This window comes from Ogataea haglerorum (genome assembly GCF_019207285.1).
Source record: "Ogataea haglerorum isolate 81-453-3 chromosome Unknown 81-453-3_NODE_6_length_583072_cov_95.821986, whole genome shotgun sequence".
Lineage (NCBI taxonomy): Eukaryota > Fungi > Ascomycota > Pichiomycetes > Pichiales > Pichiaceae > Ogataea > Ogataea haglerorum.
Window position 1 is genome coordinate 83,049 of NW_025065156.1, and position 19,621 is coordinate 102,669.

The 19,621-nt window shown below is 38.5% G+C and overlaps 6 protein-coding genes across 6 annotated transcripts; 4 read left to right on the forward strand and 2 right to left on the reverse strand.

The window, feature by feature from the left end:
* Positions 1 to 79: 79 nt before the first annotated feature.
* On the reverse strand, positions 80 to 1,027 carry KL911_002356 (uncharacterized protein; the record flags this gene model as incomplete). The annotated part of the gene is made up of 1 exon (XM_043197416.1): positions 80 to 1,027. The coding sequence occupies one exon, from the start codon at positions 1,025 to 1,027 to the stop codon at positions 80 to 82; it is 948 nt and encodes a 315-aa protein (XP_043054636.1).
* Positions 1,028 to 2,530: 1,503 nt separating this feature from the next.
* On the forward strand, positions 2,531 to 4,957 carry KL911_002357 (uncharacterized protein; the record flags this gene model as incomplete). Its single annotated transcript, XM_043197417.1, has 1 exon — positions 2,531 to 4,957. The coding sequence occupies one exon, from the start codon at positions 2,531 to 2,533 to the stop codon at positions 4,955 to 4,957; it is 2,427 nt and encodes an 808-aa protein (XP_043054637.1).
* Positions 4,958 to 4,988: 31 nt separating this feature from the next.
* On the reverse strand, positions 4,989 to 5,576 carry KL911_002358 (uncharacterized protein; the record flags this gene model as incomplete). Its single annotated transcript, XM_043197418.1, has 1 exon — positions 4,989 to 5,576. One exon carries the CDS (start codon positions 5,574 to 5,576, stop codon positions 4,989 to 4,991), a length of 588 nt encoding a protein of 195 aa, XP_043054638.1.
* A 9,955-nt stretch (positions 5,577 to 15,531) lies between these two features.
* KL911_002359 (uncharacterized protein) lies at positions 15,532 to 16,569 on the forward strand (the record flags this gene model as incomplete). Its single annotated transcript, XM_043197419.1, has 1 exon — positions 15,532 to 16,569. One exon carries the CDS (start codon positions 15,532 to 15,534, stop codon positions 16,567 to 16,569), a length of 1,038 nt encoding a protein of 345 aa, XP_043054639.1.
* Positions 16,570 to 16,940: 371 nt separating this feature from the next.
* Positions 16,941 to 18,176, forward strand: KL911_002360 (uncharacterized protein; the record flags this gene model as incomplete). Its single annotated transcript, XM_043197421.1, has 1 exon — positions 16,941 to 18,176. One exon carries the CDS (start codon positions 16,941 to 16,943, stop codon positions 18,174 to 18,176), a length of 1,236 nt encoding a protein of 411 aa, XP_043054640.1.
* A 147-nt stretch (positions 18,177 to 18,323) lies between these two features.
* KL911_002361 (uncharacterized protein) lies at positions 18,324 to 19,604 on the forward strand (the record flags this gene model as incomplete). The annotated part of the gene is made up of 1 exon (XM_043197422.1): positions 18,324 to 19,604. One exon carries the CDS (start codon positions 18,324 to 18,326, stop codon positions 19,602 to 19,604), a length of 1,281 nt encoding a protein of 426 aa, XP_043054641.1.
* Positions 19,605 to 19,621: the final 17 nt, after the last annotated feature.

The following is a 19,621-nucleotide window of genomic DNA, read 5'->3' on the forward strand; positions in this document are numbered from 1 at the left end:
TAGACGAGAATCTATGCGAAATTTTGCAAATTCAAAAAGGCCGCTCATGGTAAGAGAATAAATAACGCATATGACTATATCACCATTCTATGTTCATCTCACCGAATGGCTTGCTAGTCTGTAATTCAGCCACTAAACCTTTAGTAATTTCCCCATTCAAGTATCTATTAAGTATTGTAGCTTTCTCAATTGTCCCTTTCCTTCGGTGGCCATCCTCATGATTTCTTGCGCTACTCAGCTTTTCGTTCTTAGACGCGACTGGACGCTTGGACGAAGAGCTTGGCTCCGTATTTTGAGACTCTGGGATCAAATAAAAGAATAAAAATTCCAGAACTTTCACTTGTACTTCTTTCCATTCAACGGCCAAATTAGAATCGTCGGACTTATATGTTAACAATTCACATAAGTATTGAGGACCTCCCAATCGTTCAAAAATCCTGATATTTGGAACATTTCGAACCAGCGAACTCACAAGAACCGGAATAAGAGCCTCGATCACCTGTGGGCTATACCTTGGGCTGAGAAAATCTAGCAAAACACACATTTTGGACTCGTATGTCACTAAATTGCGAGATGGAGGATGAAGGAGAAAGCAGCCTTGCATAATTCTGAAAAGCACCCTCAGGGGCTCATTCTCCTTGAATGTACTAACGAACGGAACGATTTGTATGAGTTGCGACGCCACGTTGTATTGTATGTTGTCTTGGAGGCACAAGAATTCTCCAAATACCACATCGCTGACTTTCGGCAGTTTCCATCTCCGTTGAAATCGACTCTTCAAACCATGCGTCTTCAAACCATGCGTCAAGCCGGTCTCACTTGGACTTTTTTGTCGTTCATTGATAGATAACGAGCATTTAGTGTTTCTCACCGCAGCAGCCTCGTCATAAATGAGTTCATCATATTTAAGAACGCAAAGCTTTGTTAGTAATTCGTCTAATTGGGATAATCCTAGTTTCACCTGCTCATGATCTCTCCTATTGCAATTGATAAGCACATTTTCAAGGTACTCTTGGAATTCTGGCATTCTATCTCGACTATTCTAATCCAATGAAATAAGTCATATCAAAACTAAATGATCCAAAAAAATTCCTGATTAGATACTGTAGTTCTGGAGGTTGTATATATAAAGCTAATTACCTAAAAGATTACCTAAATTGTATAGTAGCTTTTAGATTCGCAAGTACAACGCCATTTGTGCGACCACTAATATATCATCAACTGATTTGAGATTCTAATAATTACTTACAAGAAGTCACTCCCATCACTTGTTCCATCTCAAAGTTGCAGTACAACCGCCTCCCATGTGGGAAACAGCTGTTTATCGACATGCAACGCCTAACTAGTCGAAGTTTCAAGCAGTACGGTACAGTATCTGGTTATGACATCGAGGGTTAGCCATATCATATCAACCAGCTTCACATATGTCGTTGTTTTCGGTCTCACTTTTGTAATTTTCAGGGCTGCACCTTTGATAGGATCACTCCGATCATATGCGTATCTATATGAAAGAACATCTCAGTGACTGGGACATAGTACATTACAGGTATTGTCTACTGTGTAATTACACATATGCTTAATGTTTGGAAGGGTGCTAATGCACAAATGTTCATGCATGTGAACAGGTTTTACATCATTTTCGTGTCTTTACTTGTTATGGCTTAAACTTCGTCCTTTTGTTTAGTTGAAAACCACAAGATAGCAAAACATTTGCACAACATTCTGCACGCGAGACTAAGTAACATTTCGAGAGTAGGTAACAATCCTCATTGAATATGATCCTAAGATATCTTGATCATTATCTCAGCCGTAAAACGAGAAAATAAAGCCTGTAACCTTACTACAACAGGGGGTATAAAGGATATCATGATCGCCTCTCCACCATACAGTAAAAGTTTCTCTATAAATTATTTAATTAAGTTCTCGAGTTATTTATCCATTATTTTTAATTATGACACTTTTTTTCGATGATGGATCATCGATAGTCTAAGGCACATCTAAATATATCGTGTTTAAAGTTAGCAACAGAGTTTTGATTTTATAGCATCATTACAGCAGCAATTTTTTTGTATTCAAGTCTGAAGGTACGTATAGTTTCTAGGCTAGAGATGAAAGTTTATCAGGAGCTTTAGAATTGAGTATAATCGACCTAAAAGTTGTGGGCGAGCACTAGCAAATCCATAGCTCAATTGCACCTCAGAATTAATATAGTTTGTTTACGTAAGTACTTATCAATTGGTATTTGCCTTCGAATAATTCTTCTATCTGACCAAGAGACTCTATTTTCCCAGCTAGTGTCTCCGAATCATACTTCAACTATCGCCAGCGGTTATTACTCTTTGTTTCGCATTTGCAAAGGCATATTTGACATTTTCTCATAGAGTCCAAAGAAGTCAAGCCTTGTCGAGAATACGAAAACATTTCAGGTTATATGATTATCACCAAAATATACAGAGGATAAGCACAAGCATTCAGATTTATGAGAACAGTGATTTATTATTACTCTTGATTTTAATGTACAATCTACTTGATGGTCAAAACATTTCTTGGTGACTTGCTCCTGTTCCTGGCGCATGATGAGTCCGTTAGTTTTTCACTGGTGGGAAATAAGATTTTAATAGGCTGTTTAGTGGGTCTTCTTTCATCTGCTTGTCAATCAGTTGGTCTTATTCTTCAAAGAAAATCTCATTTGGTACATGAGTCTGCTGCTCTGAGTGGCCATCAATTGTCACCATACAAAAGATCGTTGTGGCATCTAGGATTTTTGTTATTCATCATCTCTAACGTTTTTGGCTCTACCATCCAGCTTTCTACTCTTCCATTGATTGTATTAAGTCCTCTACAGTCGATAGGTTTGGTGTTCAATACCATATTCAACGCTCTGATCTTACATGAGAAATTCACGCGACAATCATTTTATGGAACTATGCTGGTTGGTGTGGGAGCATTCTTGATCGCTTTATGCGGGGGTAGTATTGGTGAACCAGAATATGACCTTGCAGACTTTATGGAGCTCCTGAGTCAAAAGGGGTTTGTTGTTTGGATAAGTGTGGAATTTGGGATAATTATTCTCATAATTTCTTGGATAATGATATCATCATATGAAATCTCTCGCGAATCGAGACAAGGCCAGGTCAGCCCCTATATACAACGCTTACACGTATTTGGTGCGAACTTGAAAGATCTTCTCAGAAGTGTTCAGGACAACGATTCAAATAGTGATTCTAGTCCTCAACTTTCAACAAATACGTTCAAGGAAAAGTTGCTCCAGCTTCTTTTATGGGTTCTTCGCTGCAGCTCAGCAGTTTACCATTTTTTGTTTGCATTTCCACTGGGAACTCTGAAATCAATCCAAGGTATATTATATGGAGTTACATCCGGTATGCTTTCCTCTCAATCTTTATTGCTTGCAAAATCCGCCATAGAAATAGCCCTTCTGACTCTCTCCAATCGCAACGTGAAACAGTTGAATAACTCATTGGTTTATCTACTGGTATTTGTTTTTCTAGTACTGTGTTTGTCTCAATTATATTTGCTGAACCGGGGACTAAAACTGATCAGTACTTCTATCCTATATCCACTAGTATTTTGTGTCTACAACGTCTCAAACATATCCAATGGGTTGACATTCAACAGGCAATGGTCCCAGTTTTTTGGAGCAGCCGGATTTTTCATTTTTTTGGGAACAATTTTGGTCGTTCTTGGCGTGTTCGTTTTGAGTGAAACATCCAAACAGACTCAAACTCGGTGTAACAGCTCTTCAAGATCTAAATCTCCGACAAGCTTGCCTTTATTCGATCCAGAATTCCAAGATTATCAAAGTATAGCTCAAACAACTCCAAAATCAAAACATAATAGAAAGTTGTCTCTCAGGGAAGGAATGATATCTTGTATGTTTTCTTTGACAGATCCCTTTGATCCAGAGAGCCCCTATTACGATCCCTTCAATGCAGATATGTCACCATCCGGAGTTTCAAACAGATCTTTGCCCGCAGACTTGATAAAACCAATTATCAAGAAAACAGGCGAAAATCTGAATAACGCTGGCAAAAGAGTTTCAGGATATATTAAAAAGTCCATTGACAACATTCAGATGTCGCCTAGCTCACTTGATGAACCACGCAAGCGAGATAGGAATACGATACTCTGCGACAATCGTCGAGCAAGTCCCCAAATTCTTGATGCATGTTCTGAACAAACTGAGTACGTGTCGTTCGATTCTCTAAAAGAGCTCATAAATCGGAATGATACTACTTACGCATCTGACCCTTTTAAGGACGGACCTAAAGCTTCCCATAGAAGTAAACAACAATTACTCGATTCTCAAGAATCTGATTTAGGTTCCTTAGGCTATGGTCCAAGCTCGCAAAATCTACTCTTGACATCAAATACGCCAATCGATTATCATGGAGCTTGTCTTCGTTCCTATAAGTCTACCATTCCTACAAGACACAAAAGAAAGTCCAAAGTTAGAGAAAAATGGTTTTTAGTAAGCGAGGGCTCTCATAAAGCTCCACTCTACGAATATCAGACCAAAGATACAAGTGTAACTGAACCTGAGTCTCCAGAATGTATTCATTCGTATACTCTGGCTTCAGATGACGAGTACAATCCTCATAATGCCTTCAACTTTTCGCTAAATAAAACAATTAATGAGATACAAAATCAACTCAACGGTAATCCGGAAAAAGGGGTAATGTTTACAAGTCCAAACTCAAACTCAACTAAGAATTTGTTTGACAACATTGTTAATGACCAAAATAAACCTGTTTCAGATTTGAATCAGGCAGATCAGAGATCCACCTCAGTCACAAAATCAAGTCCATACTTGAGTGCCCAGAGTGCACACAGCAAGTTTTGGGGCACGAACAATAAACTCCATGGTTCTATGGGAAATTGGACAAAAGTTTATTCTTACGAACAAAAACGGGTACACGAAGAATTAACGCAACCATAACGCTGCATCTTTACTACAGCCTTCACCTCCTTCACCTTACGTCATCGTCGTTAACAACGAAAGCCCCGGAGAGCGATAAGGCAGGTTCGTTAATGTTGTTGTGTTGGTAACTGAGAACTCCAACCCCCCCGGCGTCCAAAATAAGCTGAGGATTTTGGTTGATTTCTCTTTTCAACCAGCGCGCGGCAAAACACCTCAGAATATGGCCATGGCCGACAACAAGCACATCACAAGCTTGACTTGCTTCTAACGCTTTTTTGTGTACTGCACGAATCCGATCTATCACTGCATCCACTCTCTTCGTAACCTGTATATAATCTTCTCCGTTCTCACAGCCTTTAGACCAGATGTCCCAATCAGGTCCGAGACCTCGACTTTCCCTCAATTTAAGTATTTCTGTTGTTTTCAGACCTTCATAATCACCATAATCCCATTCCCTGATATCATCGTCAATATGAAACTGAATGTTTGTCTTTTCATCGGAAGATAATGATTCTAATAAGAGATCGCGAGTTTGAATTGCTCTCCTTCTGGGAGAGCTAATTACCATCTTAAGATCTCCTGTCTGAATGAGGTTTGAGGAATTGGTTCCAATCAGCATCACGCCAGTTGCCTTCATCTGCCTGACGCCATAATCTGTTAAATCAAGATCTGTGATGGAGGTGTACTGCCCCGATTTCGACCAAGCAGTTTGGCTGTAATGTTAGGGATACGGCTTCTCGGGACTTACCCATGGCGAATGATTATACATCGGGGTGTTCGAACGTGAGAACTCATGATAATGCGTTTCGGCTTTAGGCTTTCCGCAGAAGAAACGGTTGAAGATTTTTTTAGTTGGAATGAATGGCAGAAATAATTTCAAGGGAGACTATTTCTAACACTCAAGGCAACTGCACAATTGCAAGCGATTTACTATCGGCTTTTGTATGAATACTAAAACATTAGGGGAGTCGCGACAAGCTGATTTCAGTTAAAATGTCCTTTGCTGAAGTCAGATGATACAATCTGAACTACAACTGACCCGCTAGTAGATTTCACATTATGTAACTTATTAGCTATCAGATTGATTACTCAAAAATTATGTAACAGTAAAGACCAGCTCACATGATAAAAGAGATAGTCGGAAAAGTAAGAGCTAGTTGATAAAAAGATCTGCAACAATAGAAGAACTGTGTTTTGCAATTTAAACTCGGTAGATTTTCTGGAAATCCTATCAAGATCTCTCTATACTATACAAAGCGTAATCTAACGAACCTGTGAAGATTCGGTAGTTCTGCCATTTAACTTTGATGGAAAGCATGCAAATTTTCAGCTTCGCAATCATGTTTCTTGAAACACGTAGAGTGAATCTCAGTCAACAGAGACAGTATATGAGCCTCGAATAACTGGAAACTCATAGGGGCCACAAACTGTAGTCAGCAATAGAATCTCTACGATTAGAATAGAATTACTTGAGCATACTTCAGAAGTCAATCGGTCAACTATAAATTCTCAGTTGTAGATTCCAGCAACTTCATGAGTTAGCTTTGAAATTATAAAATCACTTAGAGACCAGTATGTGATGTGATATGTAATTTTAGAAAGTCGACTTTATTCGAATATGTCAAGTAAAACCTTAAAGCAGAAAGGTTATGAAGGCTGCAATCTCAAATCTTGCCTGCTTGCCATAAACCTTAAATAGAAAATGATTCAAATTGTGAGTCTTTTCAACCTAGATAGTAACTGTTAGAGTGACTGGCTCATGAGAAAATGCTGTGTTCTGCCAAACTAGTCCTTATATTAATAAGAAACAGAAATCTATAGCTACCAGATGTATTTATAATGATTAAGCAACACAAAACTATACTTCCTTAGAAGCTACTACTAAGGGTATCTGATATCGTATCTGATATCCCCTATAAAACCTTCACAAATGAACTAGAATGAACTATTGTGAGGTTGCCTTTCCCAAATTATTTCAGAGTAGGGCAACATTGGACAGGCGAGGCAATAAAGTTCTTCAAGACAGATGAGATGCGTTTATCTTTGGCACCATGAGCAAAGCATGATTATCAATCGAAAGCAGAACAGAAGTCATAGTTGTTTTTGAGGTCGACGTTGTCGATATCGAGGGTGAGCTAAGTCATTTTAATATGATAGTCATAAATCCCATTCTGCTCTACAAGGCGGGGCGTTCAAATGATGAATGTTGAAACAAGCATTCAACGTCACAAGAGATATCTAGTAAAGGTTACCAAGATCCAATGCTGGATAATTCATACTTATAGCCCATCAGTGGATCTCTAAATGTAATTTTAGCCTGCCGAAGAATATTGAACAAGCTCCCTAGATTAGACGAAAGCATCCTCCTGTATAATGCGTTCTTGCAACAAAGCTCGCGATTAATTACTCTGGACAGCAAATCTCTCAACTTACAAAAGAGTGCATGACGGCGGCATTACAACAGAGTTCAGTCCCTCATCTGTCCTTGCATAAAGCCCAACACTGCTGGCTCGGCTCTGGACATAGGCTAACTAGGAAGAGACGAAGTACTGCTAATAGATATTTCACAAGTCAGCCACAGTATTAGCATAACTAATGACTGGATAGTACGAAAACTATTAAACATGACTTCTTTGCAACAAAATACTCTTATAAAAATAATCCTAGAATGTTGCTGAGTTATATTTCTGTTACAATCATCCAGTCATTGATATTGTCCAGGTAAAAAATTGGGGCGCTTTGAATAAAGTACAGCGTTCAGAGTCTTTTTTTCTCGATAAGCTCCATACCAATATTCAACTAAAGAGACGCTAGCCTGCAATCGGAGGCGACATGAATCAGAACAATAGTTTTTATCAATGTGCCTGAGCAATTTGTTGGGGTCAATCAAGGAAACTGTCTGCATTCAACATTAAAGATGGTTTCTCATCAGCTGAGGAAATACCGGCGTGAGAGCATAATGGCAATTAAACGCTGAACAATGTATTAGTTTAGATCTAAAGCTTGATTAAGGGCTCACATTTTCGGAGAAAATGGAAAGCATTCTTAATTTATGAAATGGTAAGAAAACTAGAGTTTTGCACATTTTCGCAGCCATAGCAGGTATTTCTCAGCCTACTAGTAGTAAGTACTTTCAATTCTCAAGCTTCAGCATGTTGATGGCTATGATTGGCCTCGTTTTCTTCCTCACCATCACATATAAGGATTGAAAGAAGGCATTTTTTAGGATAGAATATTATTTACAATCAACCACTGTGTGAACCTGTTTCCTTCGATAATATATTTTAAAGGGATAGATTTTTCATATGCCCCTTATTTCAAAATAAAGGATCAACCTGAGATGATAAAGATCATGTAGTCAACTTCCTATTTGTGATCTTTGCTAATCATATGACTAACCGCATTTTGGTGCTAGATCTTCTGGCAGCTAACTAAACATTAAGTAGGACATTAGTAATTTCCAGCTAGGGAACTACTACCTTTCAGTCTTGTTTGTATCTTATAAAATGTAATATTCCAACAAAATTATTGGAGTGCTTCTAAATGACAAACCTCTGTTATATATTCAAACCATGTATTGTTGGAATTTAAATTTGATAAGTGTAATGTCTACAGTCATTATACTTCCTTCAATAGTGTGACTAGGTATCAGATGTTTAATATCTTGGTATACCTAATTCCCTCACTTATAAGTGGGGTATAGCATATCCTCATATATTTTTTGGATAGTCTCATATGTGATTCAGATTTGTATCGTTTGGATCTGATGCACATACTATGCATGTGCTAAACCATAAACCTTCATATTAGGATAAGCCGCACAGCCATGATATAATCTATTGACTATCTTATCTCAACATGTATTAGCTTCGACAAGATGCATTTCAAAGTTCTCGGCTTAGTATAGAAAAATGCGATGGTTGATCTGTCTATGTTAGCAACAAAGGAGAAGGGCCCTATCATGCATGAAAGCAAATAATAGCTAGAAAGGAAGGCACTTAGGGAAGAATTAGACTGAAGATTTGAGCAGGGGGAAGACAATATGTTACCAAACAGGTTTTTTGCATCTTCAAGGTCAGTTGGCCCTGGTAGAAAACACATAGAATCTTGCGGGCATCATAGCAAGATTTTTTGGAGATTGTGCTGAATCTACTCCTTAACTAGATTTTTGACTGCAATTATACTCAATCGCTGGAGAGCTAAAGTACGCATAGAAATATTCGCCGCTAAATACTCAAATGAGAAGACTACCCATATCCATTGGATGTTCATGATACAGTAAGTTAGCATAAAAAATAACGCTAGCTTACACACACTGCACTAAAATACTAATATCCCTATTATAAGTAATTATATCGAATGAAAATTGTATTGCTGAAGAACACGGGATGATTATTTACCTTCACTTTTGAGAAACTTACCCTTATCGATATTTCTAGTGGGGAGGGAGGGATAAGGGCCAATGGCTTTTTTCCTTGAAAGGCCCGGCTATGAAAACCTTTGGCAATAGAAAAGGGAGCATCTCCATCTTTTGCAGATTAGCATGCAGAGCACAAATTCAACTCACCAACAAAGACACCTACCGAGCGCTTATAGATGACCTTTAAACAGCTGGACTTAATTGAATGGCTGTGACATTTCTGTGTTGTGAATAACTTTTCTGGGATGTTTATCTGTATAATCAATCGTCTGTGAACCAAGGATAAGAGGTCAGAGTTCCACAAGACTATTTTCTTGAATCATTCCCAATTGTACCTCTCTTTGTAATGTAAATCAAGTGGTTACCAAAAAGTTGCGCTTTATTAAGCCAATGAAGGCTATTAAGGGAGCGGACTGTTTCCCCTTTTATTCATCTTCAACGTAGTGGTAATTGGATAGTTAAGATAATTTGGAATAATCTTTGTTCTCATCAAGTTGTCTGCTTCCGAATCATATACGTATATGTAGTATATGGATAAGCTTCAGCATTCAATCCTATGGGTTGTGATTCGTGTATACAAATTTTAGTCTGGTCATTTATGTATACGCATTTCAAACTTCCAATATAAAACAGTTGCTTTTCCAGCTTATATCTTTTTTGCTTCAGGTTGTCACACCTGGAGCATATCTGCCAAACTAAGATTGAGCACATCGATAGTTTGTTATGGCCCGTTCAGTTTGCACTTGGACGTTGCTGCTTGTTTTCTTGAAGTACATTCACTAATCTCAAGTGTGCTTAGAGCTAGAGTTGGGGAATAACTCATGCTTTGATTTTATTTGTCAAGGAAAATGCTTTGAGTTTGCCATCATAACTAATTTAGAGTCTCTGGTACTTAAATATCCTAACTGAATTGCAACTTATTTGTGGCTCTGAAATATGGTTCCAACGACGGGTAGTGTCGGGACTAAGATAAGATATTGTCAATTAAATTGTCCCGTTGTATGTTGCACTCTCTGTCGCTAAATTTGAAAAGTAACAGTCACATAGCAATAAACCTTGTTATTTGGCTCAATATGTTGTAGGATGGTATTATCTTAGGGTAATATATGTACAGGGAACCAAATTTGGGACGGTTCTAGATTATCGGGAAAACCTTTTTCTTGACTCCTAATGGTTCTTACTTCCATTCCCTATATAGATTCAGTGCACGCATAGACACACAAAACAAAAGGAAGCTCAATACAATCCCCAATAAGATTGTACCAATAATGTTTTTGACTTTATATAGGCGGTGACTTTCTAGTCGTCGTTGTACTATCTTCTTAGCCGATCGATCAGGTGAGGACTGAATTTGTTTACGAATCATCTTACGTCAACATGCTGGCTCCAATGTATAGTCCATTATAGTCTTAAACCGTTTAGGGGTTCAGCGATGAATACTGCAATGGGAAAAGTTGACATAGGGTTGGAAGATCATTCAAGGAATACAAATGAACAGATGCTTTTTCGTACTAGAACCCAGTTGAGAATCCACATGAAGTAGGGAAAGGAAGCGCAATCAAAGTACTTGATTCTCCTCGTCAAAAATCGAAATAAAAAAACAATGACAATACCAAGAATGTTCAATGTTCGATATTTATTATCTACATATTCCACGGCATCTCTAGCTAGCAGAAACATTCCTAACAGAGTTAAAACCTCAATGGAGGAGCAATTGCACGCTATGTCTCTACGTTAAAGTCTCCAACTGCAATTTGTCTAGAAAGCTAGTACTTTAATAATAGATGTTTAATATGTGTATGCATATTTGCCTGAATGGAAGGGTGTGAGGCTCATGCAAAAATGTTTGATTGCGTGTGCCATTATGAGACCACCCCGAATTATGCTCTGCTGCGTGAAATAAGTTTCATTCGGCAAGTGAGTTCTTACGCGCTTCTTAGTGGATTCCGAATTCCACGGTAACCGTCCGACTGTCCATGAACTAACACCTTTCGTGGTGTCTAATGAGAGTGCAATCTGGCACCTTAGCTTCACGTTCGGGAGGGGGCGGGAGGGGGGTTGTCCTGCATTGCATATGCTACCTCTTTGCCTTCTGGGTAGATAATCATTGATATTTCCTACCCTAAAACTAGAGTCCATTTTCAATCCCATAATCAAATAGCGTTAATCATCATGCAAATCCTTCTCAGCATCTTTCTTGTACTATTTGAATACAGAAGACCGAAGGAGAAAAGTTTGAGAGAGTCCCTGTTAATTATGAGACTTATTGTTGCTCAGGATGTCAGCTTTGAGTTGACATAGTAATTCTACCGAAAGATGCCAAAAAGACTTGTACAAAGCCAAAAATAGTGAAATGATTATGTTTTTTCCAATAAATTTCCTCCCATGGGGAGGCACCAATGAAGATTTTACGGATTACAAGCTTAAAGCATACCCATAAACGTCAAATACATTGGTATGATGTCGTTGCTCTGATTGACATAGCGAAACTCTATCAACAAATCTCCAGATATCCTTATTTCTGAGCCCGATGTGGTGAGAGTAGAAGTCCGCGCGACCGGAGTCGCTGTACAGAAGCACCTCCTCAGCCCGAGGATCAAGTTTTCAGTTAAAAGAGTCACATCGATGATAAGTCGAGTGCAATAATAGGTCCACGGTGTTCTTGTGGTTTTCAGGTCCTTGCTGGTGTTTTCCATGAAGACCTGTATGGCTTCGAAAGCAAATTGGCAAGCATTTGTGCTTCAATGGCATCATTAGATGCCAGAACCAGCAAAAACGAAAAACGAGATCTTGGATAAGCATTCCTTAATTTGGAGCTCTATTTCTGGGAGCGGTTTGGGAGAATTCTGTAACTCAATGATTTCCGACAGAACCCTGAGACTGCTCTGTCGCGTAATGTTGACTATTATTAGTCTTGGGGCTGCACTATCACCGAGCTCTAGGACTGAGGAAACGGAAAGCAATCAATCAATTAAAAGAAAAAAACTTACAGACAAATTCCATCAAATATGGTATAGTCATACATCTTGATCATCTGAGCCATCAAACCTTAGGAGGCCCTTTTTGCTGTCAAGGGCTCTTTAAAGTACAAAGAATCTCAGAATCAATCACTCACTGTGCTAGAATTACAGCTGTGCCCTGGATACTATCAGGGGCACTTTGTGGCTTCTTGTTTCTTTATGTTACTTTTCCGGACTCTATCAGTCTAATAAGTAGCATATAAAGAACTAAAAACAGACATCCTTAACATGTGAAAATCAAACTTGAATAGTGACTCGCTCATAGAGTCGCGCTATAGATCTATAGGTGAAGCAGATCATGTTCCGTAAAAAAAAAAGATGAAAAGCTTATACTTTGGCGATGCATGACATTTGATCCTTTATTGGGTCACCGCTATTTGTCTACCTAGAAGACTCCTCACACAAACTCAGAACTCGAGAGGTCTGATCGTACCCCAAAGGTCGCATTAGACAAATATTAGCACTTTAGCTGTTTAATCCATCGTTATTATGACTGACTGAACCACAATGCATGTGGCCGACGTTCAACGTATGTGATTGTTGGAATTTAGTTTTGATAAGTGTAATGTCTACAGTCATTATACTTCCTTCAATAGTGTGACTAGGTATCAGATGTTTAATATCTTTGGTATACCTAATTCCCTCACTCATAAGTGGGGTATAGCATATCCTCATATATTTTTTGGATAGTCTCATATGTGATTCAGATTTGTATCATTTGGATCTGATGCACATACTATGCATGTGCTAAACCATAAACCTTCATATTAGGATAAGCCGCACAGCCATGATATAATCTATGACTATCTTATCTCAACATGTGATATCTTGGATATCCAATATCTCAGGTATAGAAAACCTACCGTGGTGTACTGCATAAGCTTATATCTTCATGAAGACTTAAATTAGGAACGAAAACTTTCTTTGATCGAGCCCAAAGGACAGTTTATTTCGTGAATGATAGTTCAAAAAGTGTCTGTTTTTGTTCATTACTCCTATTATTTGAATAGCGGTTGAATAATGATACTGATCGGATTGAGCTCTATTAGTGGGCCCGTATGTTGTTTCACCGTTTTATCTTCCAATGTTAATTACCACGACATATAGTCTTCGATTCGAAACTTGAACGGTACTTCAAATATTCATAGCTTGTTTGTAAATATGAACTTCTAAGCCTGATGACTTTCGGGCCAGAAACACTTGTTTCACACCAAGTCTCAGCTCCGCGTATGACATTCAGAAGCTTTCATGTCTTCGTTGTCCAATGTAGTAGATTGTGTTCATGTCATGAAACCTTGAGGCCCTCAATATATAATGTTTCTTGCCGCAAACACTGAGGTAAACTTTGAAATCTAGAAGCGAATTTTACTCATGTACATATTTGTGTTCACGAAGTATCTAGCGTCATAGTAAAGTGCACCCTTATCTCACCGTCAATTGAGTCAGGATTCCACGATCAACCTCTTGGTCAATGCAGAGAAGATAAGACCTAATCTGCTATGTAATTAAGTTACGTTAGCCTAGCGTGTTACTTGAATTGGGGTCAGGTTAGCTGTGTTGTAAATTCGTTAGACTTGACTCCAAAAGTTATGAGGCCAACGTTGGTTGAAGTTTTTACATTCCTAGGTTAACTAATTCCGAGGTGTGCCTGAAGACTTCTCTTCATGACCACGAACTACCAATAAGGTATGCTAGACAGACCTTTAAGTTTATATGAGATATTCGACATCTTGGGAATATTCTATCTTTTCAAGTTGCCTCAACTTGTTCTGTTCGATCCTCAGAGGTCATGTATTGGCTAACATAAATGGTTGTTTTGTCTTAACAGATCGGATTACAGTATGTGCCAACTTCCTAGTTTGAAGGGAAGGTACATCTCAAGAATATGAAAGCTTTGAAAAAAATACGAATCTCCGAGACCGGGAATTGAACCCGGGTCTCCCGCGTGACAAGCGAGAATTCTAACCACTAAACTATCTCGGACACAACATTCGTAAACCAGGATCCACGGCATAGGTGTCAAAGAATTAAGTATGAAGATTTAGTATTAGGTCATTGTAAAAAATGGTAAGCGCATTACTACGGAGTTCTCCTCATATCATTGTCAGTTCGATGAACGAATGTTGCTTACCTGTCCTTCATCATGGCAAGAAGTTTTTATAGGATCTCACATAATTATTTTTTGTAATTTGTAATTAATGGAAATCTACGTTCATGAATATTTCTTTTTTTAAAAACCATCCGAAACAAATGTTGTATACGTGAAGCGTTTCGGGTCATCAATTTATAGGTAAATTGTTGCGCCTTTTATGTCTTTCTCTCCAGTCTCAGAAATTCCTAACTGCATATATTGACGGTCAATCGTAAAACGCAATTTTGCAAACTGTTGGCAATAGTCGTCCCTCCCGGATGACGCTTTTGGAGTACCATCTGATTCTTCTATGCTCGTATTTTACAAAAGTAAATGCTTTTCAGTTCAGTTTTGAGCAAGAAGTGGTTTAGTCATTCGTCTCTTCGATTGGGCGCAGCTCAATCAATTTAGCCACATTAGGAGGATCTTGAAATTTGCATCGCGATAAAGTTAAAAAGATGTCTTACCGAGAGGCGAACAACTCTACAATGTGCCACTAATATCCTACTATCAAAGTAAGGAGTTGAAGATGAAGAGACTGCCGTAGAACTACTTTATAATAATTGGCAGCTCTCCAAACTGATAACATATATTAAGAACGGCAATTGATTTCGCGCGAATAAAAAATAAAAAGCGAGACTCACGGCAGTTATCCAGATGACGAGAAAACAAACATCGTGTTCTTAGGTTTCGAATGTTGATTGTGCACAGACAAGTTGTACATTCCAATGCCAGTGAGATTAAGGCTAATTATTTTCACACTGTGTTCTTCTGCAACAGAGTCCGAGATAGTTTAGTGGTTAGAATTCTCGCTTGTCACGCGGGAGACCCGGGTTCAATTCCCGGTCTCGGAGATTCGTTTTTTTTTTTTGCAAGACGATCGACGTATTGGAACCGATTCAATGATCGTGTACCTTTTTTTTTTTACTTTCCTAAGTCAGAACGAACACCACAGTTTTTCAAAGATAGTTCATAGAGGACAATTGCAAGTCCAAGTTAAGCTTGTTGGCTACTGTCCAAGATGAGCAGTTTACGGAATGAGTGTTTTGGGTTTGTGAGAAAAAAAGAGACTTCATTCAAACCCGAGTACCAGATTGTAAAGGAGAAATTTGGTGAGCTCAAATTGGTTAGAGCCTCAAATAGCACTAACCGATGTCATATAATTGAACAGTGCAGCGACAGCTACTCAAAAGCCTTTTCTTGTTCTTCAATGAAGTGTTTGATATACTTGTGTCTGTTCATACTCTTTATAGGCCCCGTCAGCGCGCTTCGAATCGGAGTCTGTATTCAACCCAGTGCAGGAAATGCCGTAGATTTGTTTAAGACAGTTAATGATTACCAATCGCGCATTAATACAATGAACAAACTGAACAAAAAAGAGAGGCAGACTTTGACTGAGCGATTCGAGACTGCCGTTACCAACTACTTATCCTGCAATACCTGTCTGCGCTATTACTTGGAAGATCATCTTGAGATAGACACGGGAAACATTAAACAGCTTGAAATGAGTAACATATTGATTTCATTAGACATACATATCAACGAATCGATTGACACTAAAATCCAGCAACTCAACCTAAATGTTATTGATCGTAATGGAAACACATTGAGACGCAAGAATAACCTGCAAGAGCAGAACGTACAGATGGTGGTTGATTTTCCTCTTCATGATCACAGGAATGGCTACAAGTTAGAATATTTGGATCTCTGCTTTGAGAATATTAAGATTGATCAATCATGGAAGTCAGTCCCCAAAGACATCGAAGCTTATGTTACAATGAGGTTTGGGATACCGGAAATACTGAAAACATACGAAGAGAACTCGAAAGAGCTATTGACAGTGAAGTCAAAGCTTTTGAAAATAGAAAACGAAGTGGATCAAATAATTACACAGCTCAGACAAATGTTGTCAAATGAAAGTAAGCTAAGAAATGTAAATGAAGCAATTTTGAGCAACTTCTCACTATTTGGTATTCTTATAGTACTTGTTTCCATACTTTCTGGAGCAGTGCAGCTATGGTGGCTCATCAACTGTATGAAGCAAAAAAGCCTTTTGTAAAGTTCCTCCACTCGCCATTAAGGAGCAAGGATAACTTCTTATATCAAAGAAAAGGAGACTTTTTGAACCATAGAAACATTTGATCGTTCTGTAAGAGATTGCACCCCAAGAATGTAGGACTTTGAATTTACCTAATCAAAAAATACTGTAGTTTTTAGTCAAAATATCACCTATAGATTGAAGGCAGCAGATTTGTCGCCTGTAATTTCAAACAGATTCGTCACATTCATGAAGAAAAAAAGGTGTCTGCTGATAGCCACCAATCAGAATATGATCTGAGCTCAAACTAAAAAGCAGTTCCCCTAACGAGTAAGTTTATGTTTATTTTTTTTTTCTCACCTGTAAGAAGTATAAATAATTTTTGGCTAACGATGAAAAGACTCTATAATGATCTTCGTGAAGTGATTAATTCGCATCGTAGGCTGAAATTCAAATCCATTCATACGTATGGTTCAACGAGGAATATCCAAGAGCAGACTATTATACATCCGCTATTGCTAAAGCGGGCCGATGTGCTTAAAACTGAACTCAAACAGATTGGAGATAAAATGTCTTCAAGCGCAGGCTTCACTATCAGCGATTCAAAGAAGTTTGCGAGGATCACACAAGTGGTTGAGTTGTATGATCGGTTCGTAAAACAATCTGCTGATTTTTCTGGATTGAAGGAAATGTTAAGTGAACCAGACCTGGATGAGAGTTTGAAAGAGGAGGCTGAAAATGAACTCAAACTGACTCACAAACGATTGATGGAGACATCTAACATGTTAAAAGCAAAATTGTTGCCACCAGTCCCATATGCGGATCGTCCTTGCTTAATAGAGCTCCGTCCAGGGGCAGGCGGACATGAAGCAAACATATTCACAAACGATCTTTTGGAGATGTACGTCAGATTTTGCCAAATCAACCATTGGCCGTTCGAAATTGTGTCTAAAAATGAGCATCCTTCAGGGAAAGGGATTGTGGACGCGACTTTGATGATAAATGAGCAAGGATCTTTCGATAGAATGAGACACGAGGCCGGTGTCCACAGAGTCCAGCGCGTACCAGAGACGGAGAACAAAGGACGAGTTCATACATCGGCAGCCGCTGTGATTGTTTTGCCCAAAATTGAAGCAGACAAAAGTGACCCTGAGTATAGAAAGTTCAAAAGCGACGAATTACGGATCGACGTAATGAGAGCTAGGGGCTCAGGAGGTCAACATGTTAACACAACAGAATCTGCAGTTCGCATAACTCATTTACCAACTGGAATTTCCGTTCATATACAAGATGAGAGATCACAGCTGAGGAATAAGGAAAAAGCAATGCAAATCTTGAGGGCCAGACTTGCAGACCTTGAAATGAGAAATCGAATGGCGAGAGAAAGAGAGCAAAGAAACGAACAGGTTTCCTCTGTGGATAGAAGTGATAAAATTAGAACATATAACTTTCCTCAAAGCCGTGTTACCGATCATCGATGCAATTTTACTCTTTATGATCTTGAGGGCTGTTTGTCAGGAGAACGTCTAGGTGAACTGATGGACAATGTAGCTCGAAAGGAAACGAATGATCGTATAGCTGGAATCCTTTCTACAATAGAGACGGACTCCTCACTTAATTGTATATAGATATCATTATTATCGATCAAAAACATGAAATAAGATAAGGCTACTTGTTCTGATGGCTGTGCAGATATGGGTGGCAAATATATTTAAGCAAAAATCTCATAAAAATATAAGTCGTCGAATTTTACCATAATCAGGATTCACGGTACAATGACACTTCCAAGGCTTGAGGATGCTCGTACAGCAGCAAGAAATGGAGACATTCGTAAAGCGGAGCAAATATACACCGAGATACTTGAATTGAAGTCTGCAGATACTTACCACAGGAATGAAAAACTTATCGATATGCAAGAGGTAGGCATACAGGAACTTGGGGAGCTCTATCGTGATAACAACAATGAAGAAAAGCTGGTGGAGTTGATTTCAAAAGCTCGTTTTACCATGGGTGCTTTTGCAAAATCGAAAACAGCGAAAATTATCAAGAATTTAATTGATATAATCGAGCATTCTAATTTCAATGATGCCCTTTCTGTAACTATCAAAACGACTAAGGAATGTATTGATTGGGCTATTGACGAAAAGCGTACCTTTTTGAGACAGGCATTACAAATTCGACTTGCTTCTCTTTTCTACAAAAATAGAGAGTTTATGAAATCCCTTTCGGAGATAGCTCCTTTGTTAAGGGAATTCAAAAAACTGGATGACAAATCTTCACTAGTTGAAGTTCAACTTCTGGAGTCAAAGAATTATTTTCAGCTAAAAAATCATGCAAAGGCGAAAGCTGCGATTACCTCGGCCAGAACCTCAGCCAATGCGATCTACTGTCCATCACAATTACAGGCAGAGCTGGATTTGATGAGTGGAATCTTGCATGCAGAAGACAAAGATTTCAGTACCGCGTTCTCATACTTTTATGAAGCATTCGAAAATTATCAGATTCATACAGATGAAGAGAAGACTATAAAGGTACTAAAATATATGTTGTTATGCAAGATCATGTTGAACTCAATTGATGACGTTAACTCTCTTTTGAACAACAAAAATGTGTCAAAATATGCTCAGGGAAAAGACATAGAAGCGATGAAGTCTGTCTCATTGGCACATTCAAATAGGTCTTTGAAGGAACTTGAAGATTGTCTGAAATCTTATGTGACTGAACTAACCCAAGATCCGATTATAAGGTCACATGTAGCAGAACTTTATGACTCTCTATTCCAAAAAAACTTGCTAAAACTCATAGAACCTTATTCCTGCATTGAAATATCTCACATAAGTTCGATGATAGGGCTTCCCAAGAATATTATTGAAAGCAAGCTGAGTAACATGATATTGGACAAAGTCTTTTATGGGGTCCTTGATCAAGGAAATGGTTGGCTTATAATTTATGAGGAGCCTCTTAAGGATGAGATGTATGATCTGAATTTGAACGTGATCAGAACTTTGTCTGATGTTGTTGATCTGCTTTATGAGAAAGCCTCTCTTTTAGAGTAAGACTATAATACATTATT